We start from the raw sequence: 26,091 nt of genomic DNA on the forward strand, positions 1-26,091 counted from the left end.
CCTACATGTATTTGTTAAATGTAAACAATGTTTGTAAATCCCAGGCCCTGAAGATGATCTCAATAAAGATCGAAACGTTGGCACGATAAAGAAAATGTTTTTCTGAAACTTACATCACACCAGACCGCTTCTCACGATTTCTAAATAATTATTATTTATTTTTAAAATTTGGAATAGAATATGGCGTAGCGCGGACAGGAGTTCCTGTTGCCATTCTTAAAGCCCTATCCTTCGGTCACCTGGATTCTCCGAATCTATGTTTCTGCCCTGCGTACCAAAGCATGAATATATCAATTTCAGTCTGATGAGGGATAGGTACATCAATCTTTTTGTTTAGAGAGATAAATGACTTATTTCCTTACAATGGTTTCAATTAGTGGGATTTTCTGTCTGAACTTTGTGACAAAGTTAATAATATATACTCTTAAACACTTATCAGTTTCATGCCAAAAGTACAAAATAGCTTGTTGGTATAATTGCCCCATTATGGTTGAGATTATTGGTGCATCTCTGTCTACAAGCAGTAAATAGGACCACCGCTGACCTGAGAGGCCATGTAATCCAAAATTACCATCTCCATGAGAGACGTATTATATATTTTTATAACCAAAATTCAAAAATTATTTAGTTTCTAATTACAGTTATTACTGTTGATCTTTTACCGGAAGAGAGGTGTTGTTCTCGTGGTACTGAAAGTAGCCAACTGGCTGCATAGACATGGTCTTGGTACCGTTGTCATCCATGTCGTCGAGGAGTGCCACCACGCTGAAATTTCCTTCTGCATCCCCGTTGCTGTCTATGTATACCTTGAAACACAAAGACGATATAGATTCATAAAAATTCTTACAATAAAGGAGACAGAAAGAACTTCTGGTAAATAGAATATCTTGGAAAAGTGTGTGGGGTATTTGATCAAAGCGCGAATTTTGACACTTAACAGCAAATGCAGACAATCCAGTTGGTATTGTTTCATTTTAAGGCTAATTTATTAAGAAGCTCCTTATCGTTCGATTTGTTGCTATTTTATATAGAAAATCTAGTTTTCCACTTTCCATGCTAGTTCTTACGTCGTGTCCTTGGACTGAATGGTACGTCCTGTTGAGGATTTTTTTCAGGATCGCTGTCCCGTTCCTTGGATCTTCGCCTTCCGCGAACACTTCCGTGAGAGCCCTTGCGTAAATCATGACTGCGTCGTACAAGTGAGCGGCGGTAATCGGCACGGATATGCTGTCGAAGATCTTGCTGTGGTACGGCACGCAGAAGGGCGGCTGAGCCGATATCCTTCTCACCTCTTCGCTTATAGCGCTGAAAAATCAGTTTTCTTCTAATTTTTAAGCAATATCAAGTACGTATGATCGATAGAAGATTATTTCGTAAGGGGGAAAAATAATGAATTTATAAAATATTGTTTGTGATTATGTATGTGTGAGTGTCAAAAAGAAGATAATTGCTAAAATAAATCAGTGAGATGTGTACAAAATTTACAAAAAAGCTAGAGCAAAAATCTGGAAATATCAACATGTTAAAACAATAACATAGTTCCCAAAACTCTGCACTAGATACAGGTCATGAACTAGCATCGTTAGATTAAAAAAATATTTGTAGGATATTTTATAAAAGACCAAAAATTGTCAGATAAGACAAAAAGGCAACAAAAATATCAGAAAAAATGGAAGACAATTTTGTTGTTATTAAATTAATTTTGTTTGTTGTAAATTTTGACATAATTCTTCAAGGTAAATAATTATTGATCTTATAATCATTTAAATTATTATGAACCTACATAAACCATAACTGATGAAGGCCGTTAAAAAATATTAACAATATGAAAAACAATTAGTTAAGGTTTTTAGTTGAGATGAAAAAAAGCTAATGGCACGAGAGGGATTCGAACCCACGATCTTCGACTTGATACGCAGCTGCTCTACCACTTGAGCTATCGTGACCTCGATCCACTCGGACACCAACTTCCCATCTCAACCGCACCTTTTGAATTTTCCCTCCTTTTTGCCATTTTTTATATAATTAATTGTAATATATCAATTGGTCAAGCGGACCACGAAATTAGTGAATTGAATATGAAAAAGTATTATTTCCGTGTAAGGTCTTGGTTGAGATAAAACAAGTCAGTGTCACGAGCGGGATTCGAACCCACGACTTTCGGCTAAATACGCCGCTGCTCTGCCACTTGAGCTATCGTGACTTCGATCCACTCGGACACCATCCTTCGATCCATCTCAACCTACAACCTTTCCAATTTTCCCTCCTTTTTGCCATTTTCAAATGTTGTGAAATCAGGATTGGATTCTCAGCGATTTATGAAGCGGCCACGGGGAGCTGTTAGTGAAGTGATACTTCTTTTACTTATTAAATATTAATCCATTTACGTTTTAATGGTCAATTGACAAAGTTACTTCTTTCAATTAATTGTTCTTTCTTTTACCTCAACGAAGACCTGACATGGTAAGAATAATTAATTGAAAGAAGTAACTTGGTCAATTGACCACTAAAACATAAATGGATCAATATTTAAAACAACTTCTGAAATTTTTGAATATGGCGTTTCAGATATGAGACAACTTTTTGTTGACTTGAACTGAAGTATAAAAGTACTCACTTGTATTTGGGATTTCTTGGATGAGAAGGCGTTAGCTTAAGTACTGACCGAAACGCAAGTGTATGATTTGCATCCGTATCGATGAAAGGATCGATGTACGCTGAAAGTTAAAAGAAATATACACACTTATTTTTGTTCATCAAGGCGTTTTTTGTGCTCAAGAGACCTAAATTGCATCTGTAATTATTTTCAACTTGAACTTTACTCGCCCGTAAAGGCGATTTTGTTGCTGATTATGTTGAATTAATAATTCATGAAGCCATTTAAGCATCAAGATTAAAAGATTATTTCTATTTATTCATAAGGATTGATCATAAAATGCATAGAGGAATTACTTTGAAAAAATGATTTTTTATACATTCTTACAAACAAATGAGAAACGTTTTACTATTTTATACTAGTTTTTATTAGTTCATTGATCGATACTCATAAAAAGAAAGAAAAAGTTTAAAGTTCCTTTTAAGCTTAAAGAATTGTAAATAACGTAATAAATTACAATTAACGTGTGGAGAAGTTAGTACTTATTTTTTAAGTTTAAATAATAAAAATACGATAAACATTAATCTCATAAAGTGATAAGCCGTGTTTTAAGAAAATTCATCGGAAACTGTCGTCATATTTACCGGCAAAAAGAGAAGTATGAAGGTTCGTTAACAAAAGTTGTTCAATTACGAAGTTGATGTTTTTTTTTATGACACTGAGTTTTCGCGTAGACGGGGTTTGGCCTAAACATCAATGAAATAATAGTGTTTTTGAAAAATAATTTACAAATACAATGCATAAATGCTCCGATGAGAATTATGAATGGAGGAAAATCGCGTAAGTAGTGCTGTTTGTGCAATGCTGTAGAACATTTTTTCCCCTTTATTTTAGTTGAAGTTGCTTATTTTACTTTAGTTTTAGTTAGAGCAGATCTGACAGACTGACTGGTTTTGTCTAGGATCAAGTGAAGTATGTTTCCAGGTAAGTATCCTCCTAGAAAAAAGAAAAAGTGGAAAAGAGTTGTTAAAGGCTGTTTCTTTCAAATTAAACCGTTCGCCTTCACAGTTACCTTTTATCAATTTCAAATTAACTTTTCGGTTAAATCATTAAAAACATAAAAACCTTGTAAAAATTAATCACAATTAAAATTCCAAGTTATAATAAAAACAAATGGTTCTTATATTTTTTCGATTTTTTTAAAATATAGAGTAACTTGTTTATAAAATAATTATTTTTACATTTAAAAAATCTCGAATTGATAGACGAATAATTTGTTTTTATATTTAATGTTACATAATTTTTAATGTAATTAAATTTAATTTAAATTAAATTAAATTAAATTTTTTTTTAAATTCTCATGGCAGAACAAAGCTCAGGTTCATGTCCAGTTTTGAAACTGAAAATTAGGGTAACGTACAATTTTATTTCTTACTATTTTTAATAAAACTAATTGAACGAACGAGAGGTCGAATCGGGAAAGCAGACAAAGATTATAAATTTCAGTAGAAAAAATATTAAGATCAGATAAAGTTGAAAGGTTAAAAATACAGTATTTCCTCTAGGAAAAAAATAATTTGTGCAAACTTTAATAAAACGTTTCGCCATCCATTTATCGCCTTACGCGTGGGAAGTAGAAAGCCCCAGGGAAGGAGGGGCTTATTTGAAGCAGCTTTAATTGGAGGATTTACGGGGACGTGAAAACACCCTTATCGTGCCCAATTTTGTTAGGTTTTAAATCCTTACCTCTCAGCAGTATGTTTTTCTTTTTTGCCGGGTTGTATATCTCATCGTCGACCGATATGACGATGTATTCGCCGTTCTCGAGGAGCTTGCGAGCCTGGAGACAAAGGACGAAGTCGACAAGAGCGACGTGCTCACCGATGAAAACGTATACTAAAAAAAAATAATAATAATAATAAAAAATAGTGCACAGTTATATTTATTTTATTACGCCTTAACATCCAAGTATTAAAATAATCGCAGTTCAAGAAAGTTTCAAAAATCAGAACACGATTTGTGGCTTTATCGTTTAGGATCATTTTACTTTGCCTACCATTTTTATTTTGGCCTGTCAGGCGAGTATTTGAATTTCGCCATCTAAGATCGTTAATATAACCTTTATTTCATCAAGTCGAGTCTGTTTTATACACTTTTAAAATTATAGGGAGATAATTATGTGTTTAGTTGTGTGCTTATAGGTCCTCATGTTGATTGTGTTGTGTTTGTTTAGTTTTGGGTTTTATAAAATTAACTGCGTCTGTCAGATTCGGTCGTTAATCTTTAAATTATAGTTTCTCCTTTTTTATTCACCCAAGTTTCAAGGATTTTTGCTCCCTTTATCTAGATAGCAGGAGAGAAGACACTTTGAACTATATTTATCATCCGTCTCGTTCACTTAAAGCTTTAAAAGGTAATGTGAAATCATAAAGTTGAAAACGGGGAATGATAAAGTAAAATAAAGGATTGGTATTGTATTAAACACTGGATCTTCCGGGGGAAATTGGGTAACGTCAAATTCTGTTTTCTTCTTGACAAAATTGCTAAATATACTCAAAGGAAAAACCCGGATACTCGTATTTTATATAATTGGAAATAAACCCACCTTGTTTATTTCAAACTATATGTATTTTTACAGTTACAATATGCTTAATTCAAAGTAAACCAAATATAAACTGTTCAAAAATGAATAGGGATATTTGTAATTTATTCTTATTCTATTAATTTTAATTAAATTAACCGATATATTCTTGTTAGCTGGATAAAACGAAATAGAAAATACAAACCAAAAGTTAAAAAAAATGTTAATCCTCATTTTTAATAACGGATTTACTTAGCAATAGTAAACGTGAAGATTACTCATTTTGTAAACAAACACCTTTTCTCGTCTTTTCTCCATTTTAATTGTTTTTGTTGTATTTTCTTTAACTATGGAAAAAAATTATCTTGAACGAAGAAGTTCGCAATATTACTGTGAGAATGTGTCATCGAGGTCACCTGCAAGTGGATATGGCAGAGGCAGTTAGCGTTTCTCAGAGTCAATTAATTAAGGTTTTTAGTTGAGATGAAAAAAAGCTAATGGCACGAGAGGGATTCGAACCCACGACCTTCGGCTAGATACGCCGCTGCTCTACCACCTGAGCTATCGTGACCTCGATCCACTCGGACATCAACTCCCCATCTCAACCCCACCTTATGAGTCTTCCCTCCTTTTGCCATTTTTCAAATGAGATGGGGAGTTGATGTCCGAGTGGATCGAGGACACGATAGATCAGTTGGTAGAGCAGCGGCGTATCTAGCCGAAGGTCGTGGGTTCGAATCCCTCTCGTGCCATTAGCTTTTTTCCATCTCAACTAAAAACCTTAATTAATTGTCATGTATTAATTGGTCAAGCGGACCACGAAAGTAGTGAATTAATGTTTCTCAGAGTGTTTCTCAGAGGCTGGAAGTGCCAATAAGAAGCCTGGATCTCAGCGCATTATGAGGCTAAGGGAGGACAGAAATATGTCATTGCGACAAGACGGAACCCATTCCATAGTGTTTCTGTCTGTACAGTGATAGTAGAAGAAGCTGGAACTCACAGACATAAACGCGACTCATCAGTAAACGTAACAACATTGCAATTGTTGTTCTCTCCTCTTGCACCATATTCTTCTGAGTTGCTGGTGGAGGGCTGTTGCTGCAGGCCGTCTCAAAGGGACATGTGAGGCCAACTTCCCACAAACGATTACGAATCTTTTGTGTTGATAAAGTCCTTGCCAAAACATGATGTATTTCATTTAGGATCTGGCGGACACTATGGAAAGAGCAATGACAATATTTCTATCCTCCCTTAGCGTCGTAATGTACTGAGATCCACTACCCGACCTCCTATTGTCACTTATAGTTTCTCAGAATCGGGCTAAAGACCACGCTCTGGGAAACGCCAACTGCCTCTGCGATATCCACTTGCTGGCAACCTCGATGACACGTTCTCACAGTAATATTGCGAACTTCTTCGTTCAAGATAATTTTTTTCCATAGTTAAAGAAAATACAACAAAAACAATTAAAATGGAGAAAAGACGAGAAAAGGTGTTTGTTTACAAAATGAGTAATCTTCACGTTTACTATTGCTAAGTAAATCCGTTATTAAAAATGAGGATTAACAAATTTTTTATTTTTGGCTTGTATTTTCTATTTCGTTTTATTCAACTAACAAGAGTATATCGGTTAATTTAATTAAAATTTATAGAATAAGAGCGCAGTTTTGTTTTTGGTAGAAAGTTCAAAATGTGGATCAATATGCACAAAAGGGAGATAATTTAAATAGACTCAACGAGCCACCTTGATAAAGGGGACTAAGATGCCGAAACGTTGTTGAATAGAAAGGAAAAAGTGCAAACTTCGAATAATTTTTGTCTGCCCATTTTCGTAGTTTTGATCTGTCAGACACGTATCGCCTTTTTTCTAAATTCAGCTGTTAGTTTGGGCGCATTCTCGTGTTTGTTCTTTGAATAGTTGGATTTTTTATTTAGTGGGTTACTCTAGATTTTTTAATAAGGAGTTTTACTACTGTGTCTGTCTTTAATACACTGTTTAATACACTTTAATAAATGATTTTTAGTATAGTTTAGATGTTTCTTTTTGATGTGTCGGTTTATATTTCTAAATATATTTTGTTTTCTGGTTAATTGATTGTTTATATGTTGTAGTCATGGATGTGGTTTTTAGTCATTGGAATGTACTAAGGCGAGTATTTCATTTCATTCAATTAAAGCCATTGTTTATATGCGTGTTTTTCAACAATTTTGATTAGTTCTTTTGGCCGAAGTAGTTTTCAATTCCTCTACTTTACATAATTGATCAATAAAATTCAATTAGTTTTGTTGTGTTGTAGTTTGTATTTTATACGAAAGTTATTGTGGGTCCTTTCGCCAGTTTTATCATAGCAACTCTGGATCTCCAACATATCTGGTTTTTAATAATTTTAACAAAGGTAACGTTATTTGAACGTACTTTTCCACTTTTACATACGAGAGCTAAATTTTTGAAAGGTAGTTCTAAATGGCGTTAATTGACGGTTTTAAGTCTAGTAATTTGACAATAAAAAATTTACTTGTTTTGAATGGTAATTAAATTTGTTTTATATAAAATAACAATATTAAAGTTTAAATAATTCAACTATGTATATCGACTATTTCCTACTAACTAATTAAAGATGTTTTTATTGTACCATCACTCAAAAACTTTTCAATCCATTTTCCTGAAGCTTTTCAATCATTCAGTTGATTATAATTAACTTTCATCGCAAATATGTATACTTTCACTGAACAATTTTCCGGTAAAGCGAGGAGTTCAATCAGTACAATTTTAGCGGCGCTTATGAATGTTTGCAACCGATGAAATCAACTCAGGCTGTATTTAATAGTTCAGTTTTATTATTCGGCAGAAATGAACGTTTACCTCTTGGAAAACAGGTCATAACCAAACGCTTCTCATCATGACAAGCATAATGATCGTTTTTAAGTCAAATACTGAGAAGCGTGCTTGACCAATGGGGGTTGATTTGGTTGAAAGGAAAGAGGGAAAATAATACGTAAAGTCTCAAATAGCTTGTCGGAAAACAGGTAATGGATAGAACCATCTAAACAATTTCGAATATTAAAACCTAGTACTAACGAGTAGGCCTCGTGGAGTCAGCCTATTTCAAGATCCACCACGGGATTCAAACCCAGGACTTCGTCACTGTCAGATCTAGAGGAATATTTTAAGTTTATACAATTTTTTAAATATTAATCAATGCTTTAGGCCGTATGGTGTCATAAAAAATACTATTACGGCAAGCTAACCAGAACAAAAAATAAGCAAAAGCTATAACCATAACCATCCCTAAGGTGGAGACGCTCATATCTCCAGGGAACACAGTCTACAGATGATATTAAAATTGGCGATTGATCCATAAAGAATGATGGGAGTGCCTCAAGCGAGCATATAGGCTTGCTATTGTTTCTGCTCTATGTTAACCTACTGCCGCTTACATTAGTGCCATTGATTGCTTCATAACTAACTACCACTTATATGACGTGAATTCACTTTTAGAAATTACAACTGCAAAATTGAGGTGTTTGTCCTTTGCAACGTGCATCACGGTTGTTCAAAGCTCTCTATGCTACGCCTAGGTGGAAAGGGAACATTGGCTGATTTGGTCTGACCTTTAGGCATTATGCCATAAAACTGTCGTCAAAATATCTTTGTGTAATAGTAACGCGTATGTTTCACTTTCAAAAATTATTCTCAAGAATTAGAAATTCGAGCAGTTTCGTGAACAAATTTCATTGTATTTTTCCGTTCGGGAGCGTAGGGGTTGACCTCTTCTGCACTTAAATTTGCCACTATTGTGTTCGAGCTTTATGGTTTTCCTTGAAGATTTTCGTTTCTTTAATAAAGTACAGAATTCTCCTCAGGGGTATGGTATCGGGCATAAATTGCCTAGTATGCCTTTACTAGGTACCATAACCTTTTCCTAGCATATTCCTGCAGGCAGTTGCATAGTATATGCTCTGAGATAACTATTTCCTCTAGAAATAATCAACACTTGTCATCTGTTAATAGTTGTATTCTTTAATAGCACACGTTTCCAATTTTTTTTAATGTATCTACAGTTTATCCCACAAAACAAATTTGGACCTCCGTGTTGTTCCTACATTCCTATTTTAACTAGCATATCTGATGCCTCGTTGTCTGACATTCTCTCATGATCTTGATGAATTTTTGAGGGGAATTAACCATTTTAAGAGTATTTTTCCCTACTAATTTTGGGTTGAAATCGTCGGGTTTGGAGAGCCTTTAGAGCTGCCTGGTTATCTGACGGTATTATTATAGTCGTACTCTTAAAATCGTTATTTATTTTATGTTTACATGTTTATGATGTATCCCAGTGCCTCATACACCTATTTATGCCTATTCTCTTACCATCTCCCATTGAGAAAAACGCCGAGGATAGTAGACTAAGATTATCGGAAAGGATGGTTTCATTGCCATAAGTGATACCGTTTGTCTTGTCAGACTTTGTAAAGTTTGTCCAAAACATTTACGAATTTGCAAAATAGTTGATATTTACTTCCACTACTGACGTGAATTTCCAGTGTGAAAGGAAAAGTGAAAAATCCCAATAAATTTTATTCATTCATTTGCGCTGCGTAGAAGTCACCACTAAGGTATTCAACAGGATTTGACACAAGTCTTGTACGGCATAATAATTCAACCAATCGAACAGAATCGATATGATACGTCTGAGGGCAAATATTATTGAAACCGCACGAAAAAAACCCCTCATGGTTTACTGCCTTCATTTGTCAATATTTGCGATATTCGAATCAATATCGGGGTTTCGTTTGATCGATGGTGAATTTACTTACCCCTAGTCCTGTGAAACGAATCTGCGACGAGTTTATCCATTTTCTTTATGTCTTTAGGAATGTAGTTGCTGAACTCGTAGACATCCGTGACCGTTATGTTATTTTTATTGGCCAACCACTGAAAAACAATATGTGTCATTATTTTTGTAAAAACCAGAAAGGAAATTAAATAACTTTAGAAGAATGTTGTATACATTTTATTCTACAAGTTAAATTAGGGCTTGTATTCCTCGATAATTTCGTAGACATAACGGACTGCGGTGAGGTTGCCTTCAACAATATGGAGACCAGTTCCTCCTCGTGTGTAAATCCCAGCCCAGACGACACGGCCTCCTCCAAACTGTACTGAAGGGAGCACGAACTGGGGCATTTTATGTATCTCCAGTTAAAAAAAAAAAGACAGAGCTAAAAAAACTACTGGAAGACCTGCTAAAACCTCAGATATTACTTAGAGGTTTTAGCACCGGACAAAGCCACTGATTACTCTCTAAGGAAGGCAAACAATACACAAATAAATAATAAAAGGACCAACTGCCTAAATTGCTCCATGAAAAAGAAAACAGTGCAGGGTGAGGACAAAGAAACAACACGAAAGAAAAAAGTGAAGAGTGCCACCCATCTCGCCAATATTATCAAACAAAATGAAAACATGAATGGCAACGTACGAGAAATAACGACTAGTTGAAAGGAAGAAAATGGGTTGGTTACACCTAAAGAAATAGCACAACAAATTAAAAACCTAATGCTAGAACCACTCCAGAAGCTCACCTCAGCAGTGGAGAAATATGAAAAACAATTAAGGTAACCAACCTTTTCAATGCGGCAATCAGGCTACATTGGGTTTCCAATTTCTGAAAATTTGCAGAAGTACCGGAAAACCGCACCGTATCGTAACTACCGACAATCTGTAAACTTTTCGAAAAGATTCTACTAAAAATATAGAAAATTATCTTAGACCACCAGATTTGGCTTTCGACCAAAATACTCACACATTGACCAAATTCACCAATAACAGATCTAATAGAAAAATATGCTGAAGAAAAATTCATTTATTGTGCTATCTTTTTTTATGTATCACAAAATTTTGACAAGGCCTGTATGAAGGACTTATAAGTAAATTAATAAGGATGCTACCAAAACAGTATGTAATACTATCTACTTAAATGAAAAATATTCTACAGTTGAATAAGAAGGTCAATTTATACATGGAAAAATCAATAGGGAAGTAGCCCAAGGGAGCCCCTAAGCTCCAACTTACGCGCTATACATCAGCGATTTACCAAAAATGATTGGGTAAAAATTGCAAAAATGCATACAGCGTTGAAGTCAACAGGACTCACTGTCAATTATTCTTGTAAAATCGTTCAAAAGGCTTACAATAAAAAAAAATCAATGGACAAAAATTGGAAAGTCAATTACCATCGATGGAGACATAGCAAAAAGTATCACAGCTAAATATTTGAGCGTGACCATGGATGCCAAGGTGATTGGAAAGATCACGTAAAGAAAAAAAAAGAGTACAAAAATGAAGTTTAGCTATACTGATTGCTAGGACGCGACTCCAACCTCACCGTATAAAATCAAATTCTAATATACAATCAAATCTTAAAGCCTACGTGGACTTATTATACACAAATGTATGGTTGTATCAAACAAAACAATATAAAACTACGTAACATGTCCAATGCACCATGGTAAGTAAGGAATAAGGATTTACAGAAGTCACGGCGGAAATAAAAAAAAAATCCAGAAGTCAGTTCCAACTTTTAGGTAGAAACAGGAGTGCTTCTCGGAAGTTAGATGCCGTTGTAATATAAGCATTAGGAAATTGAGTGTATTTATTAGCGTAAATGTGCAGTGCAAACTTGGTGGAATATTAAGCACCCTTGGGGGACCGCGGTAGCCGAGTGGTAAGCTTGAAAAACTCTCGGCTCGTAGACCCCCGCGGTCGTGGGTTCGATTCCCACCGTGGCCTCTGAAACTTTTTCACCAACTCTCCTACACAGCAAAAAATATGACTAAAACCTCCTTAAATAGATCTGTATACGTATTATTTTACATATAGGAATATAAAAAAAGAGTTCCCTACTTGCGTGTTTAGTAGGAAAAAGTGTGTTTAAGAATTAAGAATGAGTGAGAGTGTGACATGAAAATATATTTTCGTTAAAATGTGTAACCATTGGAGTTGAAATGAAGATGTCTGTAACCCCGGAGCCTAAGACATTAGTCTGAACTGAACTGCCGACAGGAACGTAGCAAATAAGAAACGAAAAAAATTGAAACGACAATGACTAAATCATGTAATAAAAGATCGTTCAGTATTTCAACATTGGTACCAATTATAGATAACGATATCGCGTTGGTCAATTCCTGGTACCTTATTTACTTTCAGCACTCCTTTCGGATCTGGTGTTTTCACGAGGTCAATTTCCGCTACTTTTTCTCCTTTATTAAATTGCTAAGTGATGCTTATAACTCAGTCGTGTCAATTTGGTGAGAAGAGTTAGAAGAACACCGTGATATTGACTTTTTACTTTGCTTTTTTAAGGAAAGCAGGACGTCAGTCGTTTTACTCTATAAAAATACACATTTTCCTGAACCAATATCATGGGTTATGTTCATGACATCAACAAAATTACAAATGGAGTTTGTTTAGTAAATGTTACTGAATAAGGTAGAAATCTTTACCAATTTAAAAAAAATCCCATTCCTATTCAAAAACATCATGTTTCAGCCATATAATAGTTTATCGATAATAATCCCCGTCATATATAGGAAAAAAATGAGTTCTACGTTGGAGACCAAATTATATGGATGTACCCACAAAAAAAAAGCAAATTCCTAAATCTAATAGAACAGGTAATGGTACGAAAGAACCAAAAAACATAAAATTCGGTTGTCAAATTTTAATTATATATAGCCCATTAATGCTAAAAAATTTCCATAAATGGGGGAAAATTCTAATCGAAAAAGCTCATAAATTTGAAACTTCTGGAGTCGGTGGTGCTGGCGTCGCTACACGACGGAGCGGGCTGCCTTTCAAACGGACTTTTCAACTTCAAAGGTTTTTCTCCTTGTCACACAGCACACTTATAAAGTTCAGAAATGAAATGTAAAAAAACGCTGCTTGGAAAGAAGAACGCTAACACAGACTCTGGACTGAACTCGAGAAAAGCCACAACTAGATTGAAAGCGGAAAATAAGTTTTCTCGAGAATGTGACGGCAAGATTTGCTGTCCCCAGTTAAAAAGAATCAATAAAAGAAGGGTTAAGTCGTTACAGAAGTCGAAAAACCAAAACGCCATTCAAAAAAGAAAAGAGTGAGTTCAATCTACTTGGACTCCTGAAATCCCTCGAATTTTCTTAATTGGAATTTTCTAAAAACCATTATTTTAACTAGGAAATAAAGGACTTCACTAAAATAATTATAGAGTTCTATTCAGAAATGAATTCTCTACAAAATTAACAAAGAAAAAATATAATTTTTGTACAGACGTCCTGCTCCCGTTAAGATCCAATGTGTATAAAGCTATTTTATTGTTGGTAATGTTGTATGCAAATATCGTTTTTATTTATTCGTTTTTTTACCGAATATAAACACCTGTGTTCAAAGAGGAGAACCTGTCAAGTATAAACCAATTAACCATTGAACGATATTTTGTTTAAATTTAAAATATTCCTTTAGATACTTGCGAACGTTGTGAAACATCAAACGTTTGTCAATAATAAACTGTTATTCAAATGTAGTTTTTCATAAATTTTTTATTACTACCAGTGATCTTTTACACTAAAGTTCCCATCTCGAATATTTTTTTCATGACATGTTGCAGCGGTTCCCCTTAACATTTGATTTGTTTTTGATATACTAGTTAGATTTATATATTCATTTTTATTTCAAGTTTTTTGCGAACTCGTTTATTAGTTAATTTTGTCTTATCTACGTCTTTCTGAACGTTAATTTAATGTCTAACGACGAGATGGTTCCAACCCCATGTGAAATGTTTTATTTAATTTTACTAATTTACAAATTTTCACTTTTGCGGCAACACTATGAAATAATTGATCTTTATATAAGGTTGAGATAAAAAAAGTCAGTGTCACGAGCAGGATTCGAACCCACGACCCTCGGCTAAATAACCGCTGCTCACTTGAGCTATCGTGACTTCGATCCACTCGGACACCAACTTCCCATCCCAATCCCACATTTCGAATTTTCCCTCCTTTTTGCCATTTTTTTTAAATCTCAACCAATACCTTATATAAAGATTAATTAATTGAAAAACGTTATTCGATCAATCGGACCTCGAACTATGATGAATTTAATAAGAAATTATTTTTTCAATACCTTTATGGCGTCTTTCACTTGTGGTGCCCAGGCAGGCATGGTGCCGGAGATGATGACGAACATATTCCAATCGAAGGCTTTCAACAGAGCCACAACGGACTTTGACACTTTTGTCGAAGGTGGAAGCGTTCTTGCAAATGTGTGGTAGACTCTCTTGTCAGATACAAGTCTATCTGCGCACCTCTAAACAAAGATGAAAAGAAATTCAATAATTTTTACAATAAATTACATCATAAGGTATTATAATGACTTTTAGATAACTAGCAAAGTGCTTCAAAAATATCGTCCGTAAATAGATAAATGTAAGTGTGCAAATTATAATGGAAATCACTTTCTTTTCAGTAATATATTTAGTTCTGAAGATAATAAATTGTCATGTTCGATCAAATCGATTCTATTACATCTACTGAAATTTATAACAGAAAAAGCAATTTTCCAAGTGCTCCAAGTGTGCAAAATACCCTATCGCAAATCAGGTTAAAATCACTCCCTGCAAGGAATGAAGGAGAAGGATCATCTGCGATTATCCTGGTCTGGTCTATTCTGGTTTCATTTGTCTGGTATTTATCACGGTTTCACCGTATTCAGTGGTTAGTCTGTGCGTTATTTTGGCAGACGTGTCCATTTTTATGTGGATAAAATGCGAAAAGGATGTGCGAGCGCCGACTTTTGAGGATTAAGTCTGTAGTTTGTTGTTCAGTTGTAATTCGACATAAACACATTTTCTTTCGTTCTCTATGTTCACTGTTCTTGTGCGGTACCAGACTTCCAAAAAAGTAAGGTTGCTTTGAAGATTACAGAGCTTACTCAGATGGTTGGTCTCAGAAGAGAAGTTACTTGTGTTGCCGGAAAAGGTGGATATGAAATGGAATATGTACTTGCGGAATTAGGAATATCGACAGTGAACTGAAAAAAGCCTTTGAGGAAAGAAGTTTCTGTTTAAAGATTACCTTGTGTACATAGATTTATGTTTGTTTTTCTCACCCTTTAATTTTAAGTTTAGTACATTTCTGGATGACTTTCAATGTTTGTATTTTTTCTCTCATAAAATTGAACAAAATCACAGCGTTTAGAAAATAAATTACTCATAAGTCGCAGGGTTAAGGTTTGACAAACGAGTGGATCCTGTTGCGATGTATCGTTGAGTAAAAGGATCTTTTTTAATAGGTGACACACGAAACTGATAACTTTTGTTGTTAAATAATAACCGTCTAATTTATTACAATGTATTTCACTAGCAGAGGTTGTGTTTTTCAACAATATAATATTTATTTTTAAACATTTGAAAATTATTTTGTTTTGAATTACCTCTTTATTTATTTTAAAAATATAGAAAATACCATTATGTACTATATTAGTTAATTTCTGTTTGATTTTTTGTTACTTTGAGTTGATGGTGGGTGTAATACAGAAACGAAAACAGTACCTCACTGATGGCGCAAGCCGAATCGCGGGTAAGTGGCCCATACCGGTTTAATTATTTAGCAAACATCATCTTTAAAAAAAATATAAAAATAAAAGTTCGTTGATTAAATATTAGAAAAATTGAAAGACAATAAAAATTATTCGAACGAAAAGCCCTTAACATAAAAGTATGTAATTTGGTCTACCTACCCTTGCTGGGGGGGGGGGGGGTTCTGTCAGACGAGTTTTATAACTCATCTTCAGTGAGTCGGCCAGACTTGTGAAAATAGATAAATAAAAAAGTTTATTCACGTGCACTTGATTTATTTAGAATTGTTAAAAATAGGGTTTTTCAGGTAAACTGTTAAAATCTTATTCTACTGAACTATAAGTTTAAATTAATTTTTTTTTACTCGAGCGTGACGATCGGCCAGATGTTTTGTGATCAGGGGTGTGGTCCAAGAATGGAAACGCGTCTAAACGAGCAAAAATCAGCGAGGATAGGCAGACAAGTATGATAACTATCAATCAATATTTCTGCAACTTTTAGGTCTGTGTGATTTCAATAATGTCAAGGCTGTTTAATAAGGTCTTGTTGGGCGAGGTGCGTGTATCGGCTTATTTGTTAGTGCCTTTTGTGATTTTTTTTTATTGTTCTAGTCCGTCTTTGCGATCATCGGTCCTTTTTTCTTTTTAATTGGTGGTGTTTTGCAAATAGTAAATGATGTTTTTAACAGTTATTCAGTGTTAGATAGGTTATGTACGTCGGGTTGTATGTTTTCAAGTATATTAATTTTTTTCGTCCTTTTTCTATGTCGAGTAGTAAGTAGTTTCACGCTTGTCCGTTTTGTTGAGGGTTTGAGATGGTTTTCTCTGAGTGAATCATGTAGTTTGATTTTACGTCATTGTCCTTAAACAAACGTCCTGTCTATCCGATGTTTTTCTCTACATACATAGCGTCTCATGGCGTAGCATCGAGTAAGTGTGTTTCTGGCTTGCTATTTCTGTCAAGCGGGTTGGCTTTATCAATGTTTCCAATTGTGGCCTTCAGTGCTGTTTTAATATGTAAGTTATGATATAGATTCGTTAGTTTCTATGTTTTTCACGCTATTTATGTGACTAGTGCTAATCGTTATATTAATTACAACATGTTATTTTAATGTAAACCAAATTAAACGAGATCAAAAATGCATAAGTTTTTATAAACATTGTTTAATTAGATGGTTAGGAGTAAATTAACAATTAGTAAATTAAAAACAATTAAGTTTAATAAACAATTTATTACATGGTTGTGCTCATAAAATAACTAATTTAGAGTCTGTTTTTACTATGACGTTTGTGTGTGTGTGTGTGTGTGTGTGTGTGTGTGTGTGTGTGTGTGTACGTACTTTGTTTATTAATTTGTTCGCTATGAGCGTGGTTGGGTTATAATGTTTTAATAGATTATGAATAAGGCAATGATGTCTTTTACACTCGAGCCAAAAAAATATAAATGTAACAAGATATCATTGATGTTTTGGTATAGTAGTCGGAAACATCCAGTTCTTATTTAATCAAATGTTTTGAAATACATTTGAAACATTTTGGATATATTATTTAATAAAAACTTAGTTTCTGGCTACAATCCCAAAAAAGTGACCACCTGAAAGTGGATATTTTTAATTATCTGTTAGACAATCCTCTGTTGATTACCTTACAACAATATTTGGCCCGTTTTAAAGGATTAGAGGTAAATAAAACACAGTTAAAATCTCCCGCTTGTGTTTACAGTTGGATTTTGTAAATAAATCTTCGAATAGTCAGTCTCTTCTTTGCTGATTTTTCTGTAAAGCTTCTTTGTTCCGGTAGTTTGATTTTTTTAAAAAGTTGTACCAATTTGTTTGAGTGATGGTTTTAAGTGATACAGATTTGGCTAGAATCATAGCATTGTTGGAAGATGGAAGAAGTCAAGCTTACGTGGCCAGGATGGTTAACATTAAAAAATTAATATCTTTCAATTAATTAAGGTATTTAGTTGAGATAAAAAAGTCAGTGTCACGAGCGGGATTCGAACCCACGACCTTCGGCCAGATACGCTGCTGCTCTACCACTTGAGCTATCTTAACTTCGATCCACTCGGACACTAACTTCCCATCTCAACCCCACCTTTTGAATTTTCCCTCCTTTTTGCCATTTTTCAAATGTCGTGTAATCTATTTGATTCTCGGTGACAAATGAAATGGCCACGGACGCTTGAAAAATGGCAGTGGATCGAAGTCACGATAGCTCATGTGGTAGAGCAGCGGCGTATCTAGCCGAAGGTGGTGGATTCGAATGCCGCAGGTGACACTGACTTTTTTATCTCAACTAAAACCCTTAATTAATTCAAAGATATTAATTGGTCAAGCGGACCACGAAAACTAGTGAATTACAAAATTAAATTGAAGATTCTCTTATTAAAAAAAAAAGTGAAATTTTTACAGTCACAAAACTTAGGCGATTATGCCACAAAAGTTATTTATTTTTTATAATTTTCAGTTAATTAATGATGGTTAAGAACAAATCGAGATCTCAAGCACATTTGAGGGGTGTGGAATTGGATCAGCCGGATCAACTCGGCCCCTCTCCAATCATATTCTACAGATCATCTTCGGCCAACGCGCGACATCAATTTACGAACTGTAAGGCGAAGACTTTCAGGAGCTGGATTTCGTGAGAGAAAAACTTCTACCGATCCAGAACTTCTGACAAGGCACAGAACAGCTCGGTTAAGTTTCGCAAGAAATCACATCAATTGGTCTGAGCAATATTGGACTAAAATCTTGTTTTCGGAAAAGTCAAGGTATTGTTTGAGGTCTTCTTATGGCCAAGAGAAGGTTCGGAAAGCGATATATCCCCGCAACATTTTCACTCCAGAGAAGCTATGGAGGTGGTGGTGATATGGTTTGGCAGGCATTTCTATGGCAGGTCGGATAAACTTGATCTTCATGGAGAGTTACCTACGAGCTGTGCGATAAATTGAAGATATGTTGTCAGAAAAAGCTGTTCCTTATAAGCCACTAATTGGCGGCTGTTTTATTTTATGTATGACAATGCCCCACACAGTTGTCATCGTTGGTAACTATTTGGAACGTGCTTCAATTCAATGTTTGTAGTGGAAAAAGTAATTATCTGGAAAATAACCCAATGATGCCAGATAATTTGCAGGAATTAAGAAAGGCGCTGTTGGAGGAGTATGAAAATATTCCACAGCATGCATTCAAAACCTCATAAAATTAGGCCACGTCGAATGTCATCAACGCAAGAAGAGGAAATACTCCGTAGTGAATTGAATATTTTCTTCATTGTTTTCTTTCCTAGCAACTTTTTGGTAAAAATGTTTTACCCAGTTTTTTATTTATTTAGTAATATCTTATATTTTTCTTTAAAAATATCCAATGAACAACAAAAAATAAAAATTATAACAAATGCAAGTATTTACTCAAAAAACGAGGATGGCCACTTTTCTCGCCTCCCAGTGTATATAGTTATATTGATAATGGGGTAATTCAATGCAAAAAATAATAAAAATCTATTAAAGCGGAAATTATTGAAATGCTTTTGACCCAGATTCAGAACATTCAGATCCATAACGGCTGTTTATACCTAAGTCGTGATCTCCGATTTTTAAATCTATTTAATGAAATTTGTCTTGTTTGCTCGGGAAATAGGAAGTAGATCTCTCGATAGGAAAATGGAGCACGTCGCAATTACAGTGCTAAATCCTCCGAGGTCCTTATGTCATTCGATCGGAAAGATTGGAAATTGGGCTTTGATCGGAAAAAGTCATCCGGCCTGCCCTTTGATATTAGAGGAGTTGAAGTTAATGCTGTTCACTTTGTATAATTTAAAAACAGAGCTAGGTAATAATCGAGGGAAAATTGGCAATCAGCTACGTTTTATATGACCATTTTTTCTTATAATTATGTTCGTTGTTTTAAAATTAAAGCCTAATGTAAACACTACAAGCTAATGTATTTCTCTTTTACTTTTAATAAATGACAGCATTTATTATTTTATCTTCACTCAACAAATATTTGTTTGCAGTACTTTTGATATTGATTGAAGAACAAGAATATTTATGTAAAAATGTTGGGTCAAAAATACTAACCTTATTTATTAAGTATGGGTTGATTGAATCGGCCAGCAGGCTATTCGAACCTTAATTTTTTTTTGTACAAAATACGTTTATTGTACTCTATGATTAAATCCAGTAGCTCACAAATTGTCAGCACTTAGAAGTTAGGATTCGGATTACCTATAAACTATTTTGTACTCTGTCTTATGAAATATAATAATTAATAAAATGATAAGACGTACAAAAAATTAAAACCATAATGTGTTTTGCCAGGGAAGAAGATTTGGATTTAAATTGCGTCCAGATACATGCTGTGAAGTTGTTAAGCAGTAGTGTAAAGACGTACAGGTTGCCCAAACATAGCATAAACAATGCCAAATATAAGAAAATGTCACTCATTCTGGATTGTGGTCTTTTATAAAGTTGCATGTTGATTAAATTCGTTGTCGTTTATGTCAAGATAATTGATGTATCAAACAGTAATAATTTCCAATAGAAGAATAAGTACATACATAAGATATAATCGGAAGATTCCAAGCGGCTGCCACCACAGCTTCTTCCCTGCAAGTTCCATCTGGGCCGATGAAGGCGACGGTACCGCTGTCTCGCATCACCGTCATCACCCTGATCGGAAGGGTCGTCAGGGACGACGAACGGCCGTTCTGAGTGCCAATGTCCGCGGCGATGAACTTCAGCTGCCTTCCGGGGAGAAGGTTCGGATCCGAATTGACAGCCTGGATCGCCAGGGGTAAGGCGCCGAGGCCGACCTGGAAAAAATAATCTGGCATGAAATATGTAATAGGTTTGAACATGGAGAGCAATAGATTTATGTTGACTTTGCAGTTTGGCCGTTTACGATCATGTTTTCATTGGTTTGGCCTGTCTGTAGGTGACTGAAGCGCCTGAAAGTCAAAACCAGTAAGAACAAGTGACCAAGGTTATCGAAAACGAACAAACTACACAGGTTCATCACCCTGCAGACCTCGACAAAAATCTAACACTTTATCTAAAATTGTTAAAACTGAGCATTATTTGTAAATTTAGAGTATGATAACGAAAATTTTTTGGTCTGTCAGGTGCGTATCGGCAGTTCACCATCTTTTGTGGCCTGCCAATAGCCAAGTTGAATAAGTGAAAAATGGTTGGACACGACAAACTACAAATTCGTCTTAACTTTAATGGCCCTTCTTCATTATGGCCCAAGCACGCATTTTGGGGGGGGGGATGGCATGTAGAGGCCCATATTGGCGAAGGTTGAAAATGGTTTTGGAAACATTGACTTTGGGAGCGGTCGATAGGTGTCCTTTCCACACACTGGGCCAACATTGGTCGGCCATTGTTTGTTTCCAAGCAAGTTTCTAACAATAACATGTACATAGCAGTTATACACTCTAGTCAAACACAAAGATGCAGCAGCGATTTACTCGACCTCGATATCCATCACGGCACAGGAAAAGTAAGCAACTATAGGCCATTGAGGCCATGCTGGCCCAATCTTGAGAATGTATTGACCCAATGTGTGGAGCTAAACCCATGGTCAGCGTGACCAATGTCTATCATGGCCAATAGTGTAGTGGGGCTATAATAATATGTGCCAAAAGGTGTTTGATTCTGGTTTGCGATTCCTCGTAGATTTGGTATGCCAGATGTGTTTTGGCATTTTGACATTTTTATTGAACTATCAGCTGTTTTCCAAACACTACAAATAATAGTTTCTAAATTGTTTGCTACTTGTAATCGTAAATCCGTCATTTGGTCTTTGCTGTTCATTTTGGTCGTTTAATTTAAGGATAATTTAAGATTACGGCTTGGCAAATTTTATATGAATCTGCAGAAGAAGGATCAAAAATGTCGAGTAATGATTGCAAATCTTCTCCATCCTGGAAAGTTTCCTTTGATAGGAAAGTTTCCAGTAGTCAGCGTGATTGCGAGATGAGTTAGCATCTTGCCATCAACTTTTCAAAGTTACTTTTCACAACCCGCGAGCAAAGTTAGTATAAATAATTTAACAAAAAAAATGTTTCGAGAACAATTTTTCTTGTACTTATTGTACTACCGTCAACGCTAAGACGATTTTATCAACGTTCTATATGATAAAAATTCCAGTAGCTCCATGGACGCAAAGTTTTCGAGAAACGTTATTGTAACTTTGTGTAATTGCTCGTGCTTTTGTTGATTTTTCTTTCATAGGTAGGTCTGGCAATCACATTCTTTCTTTTTAACTTTCTTGTTTGGGCTAGGCAGTTGATAGCTGACCAAGCGATAAAATTTCGATGAATGAAAACTATAAGGGTCTCACCTTGGCAAAGTATTTTATTATAAAATTTTTTAAAATATTTTTGTAATTTTTCTTACAATTATGAGAAATTCACTATTGATAACAACCTCCGGCAGATGGATCTTTATTCATTTCGTTATTTTAGTTTAATTATCTTTTACATATGTTCAGGTTTATAAATAACTGTATATATATATAGTTTGTAAAAGTTAGTTTTTCTTTGACGTTAGTCCTAATTCTTCTCAAGGATGGAGCTCAAAGAAACAACCGTTTCCTCATAGACAGTTGAGTTGACAGAGTTTCTTCCTCCAAATGGTTAAAAAATGTCTGAAATTTTATTAAGTTGTTCCTTGGCTTTCTGTAAATTTTTGACCTACTTCAATACTTTGTTAGATTAAATAATTTCTAAATTCAAAACGAGACAAAGTAGTAAAAGAAATTATAAATTTTATTATGAATAATAAAGAATACTACAATACACTTACATTAATATTACATTTATATAATTTTTGTATTAAAATTGCGCTTGATTGTTATTTATAAACTTATGATATTTTTAACGAAAAATTAAAAATTAGATTTTATATAATTATGTCGTCTAAGGTTAACTGTACAATAAGCTTAACGTACGCTTAATTTCAGCATAATTGTGATGCAATAAAAGGTTAATTATATATTTTCAAAATGGCTATGGTATAGTAAATTTGTCCAACCCAATTTGTATTATTTGTTATTATTGTAATTTTTTATTAGCTATGAGTAAAATCATTCAATATACGTGGTTCACAATTTAAATAGTTTGGAATTATAATTTGAACGGTTCAAAGGTGGAAAGAGAATTATGTTTTCAAATGTCTTTGTGAAGTTACTTCTATTTGTTCTATAATAAAAACGTAAGCTTTCGTGCCCATGATTTGCATTTATCCCATCTTGATTTATTTATAATCGACAATAATAGGGATTTGCCAACTGTTTTGTTTGTGTTAAGCGATATATGCTTAACTAGCATTTTAAATTAATATATTTCGTTTTAACCCTTCTTTAGTTTGTAATTTGGTCTTTAACGATCATCCTGGTCTATATTATCTATCTTCTGTCTATCCTCCTGGTCTAATTGTCTTCGCTATGTTCTTCCGTCAGACGCATTTCGGCATTTCTATGTCGTCAATGTTGGGTGATTTCTGTCATGTCAAGTCTCTTTAATAAAGTCATGGGGTGCGGGCTACGTGTTTCGCCTTTATTTTGTTTGTTGTTACCTTTGATGGAAGTCCGCGTTTTCTATTGTTCCAGGGTGAACCCTTGTTGAGCTGGCAACGGGTCAATTATTGGGTCCGTCTACACTACGCATATGGGCTTTTAATAAATTCTGGGTTCTACACTGAAGATCGCGCAAAGCCTTTGAATGAACTCGAAACTCGCGAGTGTAGGCGGACCCAATAAGTAACCCAAGGCCAGTTAAAGTATAGTGTTTTGAGTTGTATGTGAACAGCAGTTGTGTGTGCGACTTACAAGTTTTCGATTGTGTTCGTCCCATTTATAAGCGTGTTGTAGTTTCATGCTTGACCGTATATTAAAGGTTCTTGTTGGTTTTCTTATAGGCGAGTCGCATAGTTTGATTTTCTGTTATTCTACTAAACGATCATATATTATGTCCTTTCTATTTTTTTATTTGTTATTTATTTTTTGTCTGTCCAAATATTTGTTTTTGCCATATTGTGGCGTATATGCCACTTTGGGTCAAGTGGGTTTTCGATGATGTCTTAGTAGTTTTCCCGATTATGTTCATAATCTTTATTGTTGCTTTAATTACTAATTTGTAAATTAGATGTGTTAGTTTGTACTTTTTTTACCTTTATGTGTAAATATCGTCCATTTGTGTTTGTTTTTATGGTGTTTGTGTGATGTATGGTTTGATTATGATTTCGTTCTGAGTGTTTGTGTTGTAGCCGTTTTGTGCGCTACGGTTTTTACTGTTTTAAATACGTTTTTCGTATTTCTCTTCAATCAGTACCGTTTTAGTCTATTTTTGACTTATGTTGAGTCGGATGGATTTTGTCAGTGGCTGTTTGAGTATCATAAAAACGAGTGTAGACGGACCCAGTGTATCAATGAAAGTTCGAATGTTATACTCATCAAAAACTATAACTTCCTGTTCTATTTAAAGTATCCTCTTTAGTTAACTTTGTAATTAAACAATTGTTTTAACTATGTAAAACTTGCACTGTTAAAACTTTGTGTATGGAAGTATTTTGCTAAAAATTACGATGTCATATAGTCTGTTTTCGTGAAGAAGTGTGCTATTTCATGTAAACAAAACGTGTTCTTGAATATGGCAGAGATAATAGAAGGACAGAATTGTTCTAACGTGCTGAATATAAGGAATTCTGGCAAATGCATTCTTCTGGGATACATCACATCGGCTTCCCGATAGTATTATGCCCTCTAAAAATTAATTTATAGATATATTTTGCATGTACATATTGCATTTCTCAATTATTAAAAAACTATTGTAAAATAATTCCATCTTATCGTTAAGTAATTACAAGACCATTTTGAGACTTGATGGTAAAATGTGGCTTCTCTAGCTAACTATTTTCAGGTCAATTCAAATAAATGGTTTCGCCGTTTTATAAACAGGACTTCGTTCTGCTTTTGTTTGCCGGGCCGTGGAATAAGCCTTCATTCCGTGCCAACCGCACATAACTGCAAAGCTGGTTTAGCAGTGATTGAGACGCATCATTTCTTCCCATTGAAAGACATCTACCTAATTAAATTTAACGCTTTAATTTAGTTTTAATTGCAACCGAAGTTCGCCAATTTTAATTTCCGACTGTACAAAATCGAGTTCACTTTGTTGGAAATGGACAACTTTCTAATTACAATTGAAAACACAACGACTTATTTTGTTTCGTTTATGTCTTTAATGAACGCCAATTAATACATTTTTGTTATATTTCATTGTAAATTTACCCATTTTTTTTATGATTATGAGAGAAAATTCCTTTTGTTGGTTGATTTTGATTTTTTTTAAACTTATTCCTTGATTTGAACGGTAACTTTTTATAGGCAATTAGATTGCATTAAAAGAAAACCCTTAGCGTTGACTGTTTTTAACGCTTATAATTATTATTTATTATATTAGCGTTATATTTTTAATATTTTAATAATTTTTTTTTTAGTAAATAATTTCAAGTGAACGAGAGATGAAGTTGGCGGATATCACTTGGGTTTTCCTTAGAGCTCAGTTTGTTTACCATCCATTTACAATGTATTACACAACTTTTCCACGTTCTTACATAAATCCAATTGTTTTCTTTCTCGTCGTATTTGTCCTGGGGCTATGTCGGATAGGTCGCTGAAACAGTCTTTATTCCCATTCCTTAAATGACAGACCTTAATTAAAATTCTCAAAAATTATCCGGATTTAACTGGAATTTTTCATTTACCCAAGGGATCATAATATTTTTTTTAAATTTCCAGTACAGAAATTACTTCAATAACAAACACTCTTAATATCTGTTCCCCATTTGTTTTGTCAAACCTTACAGGCAAAGAAAGACACGTTATAACAGGGGTGCTCAAACTTGAACTGCTGGCGATCTACCTCAATATTTTTAGACTACTTACGATCGACTCTGAGAGGCTGCAAGTGTGTGTGATGCAGGGTTGTCGTACATACACGATACATACCGTAGCATATATAGATATTAGCTTTCTGCACAATATAGGTACATTATTTTAGTCAAGGTTTGGGTTAGGTTTAGTTAGGTTCTTCTCTACAATATCAATGAAAAAACTCATAGTTATTCAAAATTGCGAGTTTATTGGTTGTTACAAAACAAAAGAGTTACATATGGTGTTAAACTTAACTAAGGAGTGGCTTTGGATGTTGAAGCGTGGCACTGCATGTCCTCAGCATACTTTTCATAAGATGGTACGTAACCACTGAGTGCTAATCGCAAGCATGATGACA

The 26,091-nt window shown here is 34.5% G+C and overlaps 1 protein-coding gene across 4 annotated transcripts in view; it reads right to left on the bottom strand.

The window, feature by feature from the left end:
* Positions 1–26,091, bottom strand: part of LOC106666095 (guanylate cyclase 32E) — a 70,447-nt gene that overhangs the window by 19,302 nt on the left and 25,054 nt on the right. For all 4 annotated transcript variants that reach the window (XM_024229691.1, XM_024229692.1, XM_024229689.1 and 1 more), the window contains exons 4-10: positions 20,353–20,607; positions 14,341–14,523; positions 9,996–10,113; positions 4,343–4,492; positions 2,618–2,717; positions 1,068–1,305; positions 663–806 (exon numbers count right to left, since the gene is read on the bottom strand). In XM_024229691.1, the coding sequence (XP_024085459.1) occupies positions 663–806; positions 1,068–1,305; positions 2,618–2,717; positions 4,343–4,492; positions 9,996–10,113; positions 14,341–14,523; positions 20,353–20,607 (1,188 nt within the window). The remainder of the gene's footprint in view (positions 1–662; positions 807–1,067; positions 1,306–2,617; positions 2,718–4,342; positions 4,493–9,995; positions 10,114–14,340; positions 14,524–20,352; positions 20,608–26,091) is intronic.

This window comes from Cimex lectularius, unplaced genomic scaffold (genome assembly GCF_000648675.2).
Source record: "Cimex lectularius strain Harlan isolate CLEC.00 unplaced genomic scaffold, Clec_2.1 scaffold5, whole genome shotgun sequence".
Lineage (NCBI taxonomy): Eukaryota > Metazoa > Arthropoda > Insecta > Hemiptera > Cimicidae > Cimex > Cimex lectularius.